General features: G+C 50.5%; 1 protein-coding gene across 1 annotated transcript; it reads right to left on the reverse strand.

The window, feature by feature from the left end:
• Positions 1-1,109: 1,109 nt before the first annotated feature.
• Positions 1,110-2,444, reverse strand: LOC123765905 (fibrous sheath CABYR-binding protein-like). The gene has a single exon (XM_045754773.1). It carries the CDS (start codon positions 2,442-2,444, stop codon positions 1,110-1,112), a length of 1,335 nt encoding a protein of 444 aa, XP_045610729.1.
• Positions 2,445-2,720: the final 276 nt, after the last annotated feature.

Genomic DNA, 2,720 nt, shown 5'->3' on the forward strand with positions numbered 1-2,720 from the left:
GCCCTCAGGTCTTTCTGCTCTCTCCAACAGTGCTCTCAGGTCTACCTGCTCTCTCCAACACTGCCCTCAGGTCTGCCTGCTCTCTCCATCACTGTCCTCAGGTGTGTCTGCTCTCTCCAACACTGCCCTCAGGTCTGCCTACTATCTCCAACACTGCCTTCAGGTCTGCCTGCTCTCCTCAATACTGCCTTCAGGTCTGCCTGCTCTCTCCAACACTGCCTTCAGGTCTGCCTGCTCTCTCCAATACTGCCCTCAGGTCTGCCTGCTCTCTCCAACACTGCCTTCAGGTCTGCCTGCTCTCTCCAACACTGCCTTCAGGTCTGCCTGCTCTCTCCAACACTGCCCTCAGGTGTGTCTGCTCTCTCCAACACTGCCCTCAGGTCTGCCTGCTATCTCCAACACTGCCTTCAGGTCTGCCTGCTCTCTCCAACACTGCCTTCAGGTCTGCCTGCTCTCTCCAACACTGCCCTCAGGTGTGTCTGCTCTCTACAACACTGCCCTCAGGTATGCCTGCTCTCTCAGCACTGCCCTGAGGTCTGTCTGCTCTCTTCAACACTGTCCTCAGGTCTGCCTGCTCTCTCCAACACTGCCTTCAGGTCTGTCTGCTCTCTCCAACACTGCCCTCAGGTCTGCCTGCTCTCTCCAACACTGCCCTCAGGTCTGTCTGCTCTCTTCAACACTGCTCTCAGGTCTGTCTGCTCTCTCCAACACCCCCCTCAGGTCTGCCTGCTCTCTCCAACACCCCCCTCAGGTCTGCCTGCTCTCTCCAACACCCCCCTCAGGTCTGCCTGCTCTCTCCAACACTGCCCTTAGGTCTGTCTGCTCTCTCCAACACTGCCCTTAGGTCTGCCTGCTCTCTCCAACACTGCCCTCAGGTCTTCTCACTTAACTTGTTCAAGCCATCTAACACTCTGTTTACAAAAGAAAACTTTCTAATATTCCTTTCGGCACCTTTGTTTCCTTATCTTCAATCTGTGTCCTCTTGTTCGTTAAGTTGCTGGTTTCTGCAATCCCTCTTTGTCCATTTGGTCGATTCCTGTTAGTATTTTGTAAGTGGTGATCATATCTCCTCTTTTTTCTATATTTTAGATTTGGCATATTTAACGCCATTAGTCTCTCCTCGTAACTCTCTTTTTCAGTTCCGAAAGCCATTTCGTAGCATGCCGTTGCATAGCACCAGGCATAGCATCATCTACCTCATCTTCTGTAGCACCAGGCATAGTATCATCTACCTCATCTTCTGCAGCACCAGGCAAAGCAATATCTACCTCATCTTCTGTAGCACCAGGCATAGCAACATCTACCTCATCTTCTGCAGCACCAGGCATAGCATCATCTACCTCATCTTCTGCAGCACCAGGCATAGCATCATCTACCTCATCTTCTGCAGCACCAGGCATGGCATCATCTACCTCATCTTCTGCAGCATCAGGCATAGCAACATCTACCTCATCTTCTGTAGCACCAGGTATAGCAACATCTACCTCATCTTCTGCAGCACCAGGCATGGCATCATCTACCTCATCTTCTGCAGCACCAGGCATAGCAACATCTACCTCATCTTCTGCAGCACCAGGTATAGCAACATCTACCTCATCTTCTGCAGCACCAGGTATAGGTACATCTACCTCATCTTCTGCAGCACCAGGTATAGCAACATCTACCTCATCTTCTGCAGCACCAGGCATAGCAACATCTACCTCATCTTCTGCAGCACCAGGCATAGCAACATCTACCTCATCTTCTGCAGCACCAGGTATAGCAACATCTACCTCATCTTCTGCAGCACCAGGTATAGCAACATCTACCTCATCTTCTGCAGCACCAGGCATAGCAACATCTACCTCATCTTCTGCAGCACCAGGTATAGCAACATCTACCTCATCTTCTGCAGCATCAGGCATAGCAACATCTACCTCATCTTCTGCAGCACCAGGCATAGCAACATCTACCTCATCTTCTGCAGCATCAGGCATAGCAACATCTACCTCATCTTCTGCAGCACCAGGCATAGCAACATCTACCTCATCTTCTGCAGCACCAGGCATAGTATCATCTACCTCATCTTCTGCAGCACCAGGCATGGCAACATCTACCTCATCTTCTGCAGCACCAGGCATGGCAACATCTACCTCATCTTCTGCAGCACCAGGCATGGCAACATCTACCTCATCTTCTGCAGCACCAGGCATGGCAACATCTACCTCATCTTCTGCAGCACCAGGCATAGCAACATCTACCTCATCTTCTGCAGCACCAGGCATAGCATCATCTACCTCATCTTCTGTAGCACCAGGCATAGTATCATCTACCTCATCTTCTGCAGCACCAGGCATAGCAACATCTACCTCATCTTCTGCAGCACCAGGCATAGCATCATCTACCTCATCTTCTGTAGCACCAGGCATAGTATCATCTACCTCATCTTCTGCAGCACCAGGCATAGCAACATCTACCTTGTACCGTCTGTTACATACACCATGTGAGAAACATACATGAAAATAAAATCTGATACAACAATACTAATACAATACATACAGCCTGGTGATGCAGGGGAGGATGTCATGGTGGTGATGCAGGGAAGGATGTCATGGTGGTGATGCAGGGGAGGATGTCATGGTGGTGATCCAGGGGAGGATGTCATGGTGGTGTTCTAGGGAAGGATGTCATGGTGGTGATGCAGGGAAGGATGTCATGGTGGTGTTCCAGGGAAGGATGTC

Source organism: Procambarus clarkii, chromosome 5 (genome assembly GCF_040958095.1).
Source record: "Procambarus clarkii isolate CNS0578487 chromosome 5, FALCON_Pclarkii_2.0, whole genome shotgun sequence".
NCBI lineage: Eukaryota > Metazoa > Arthropoda > Malacostraca > Decapoda > Cambaridae > Procambarus > Procambarus clarkii.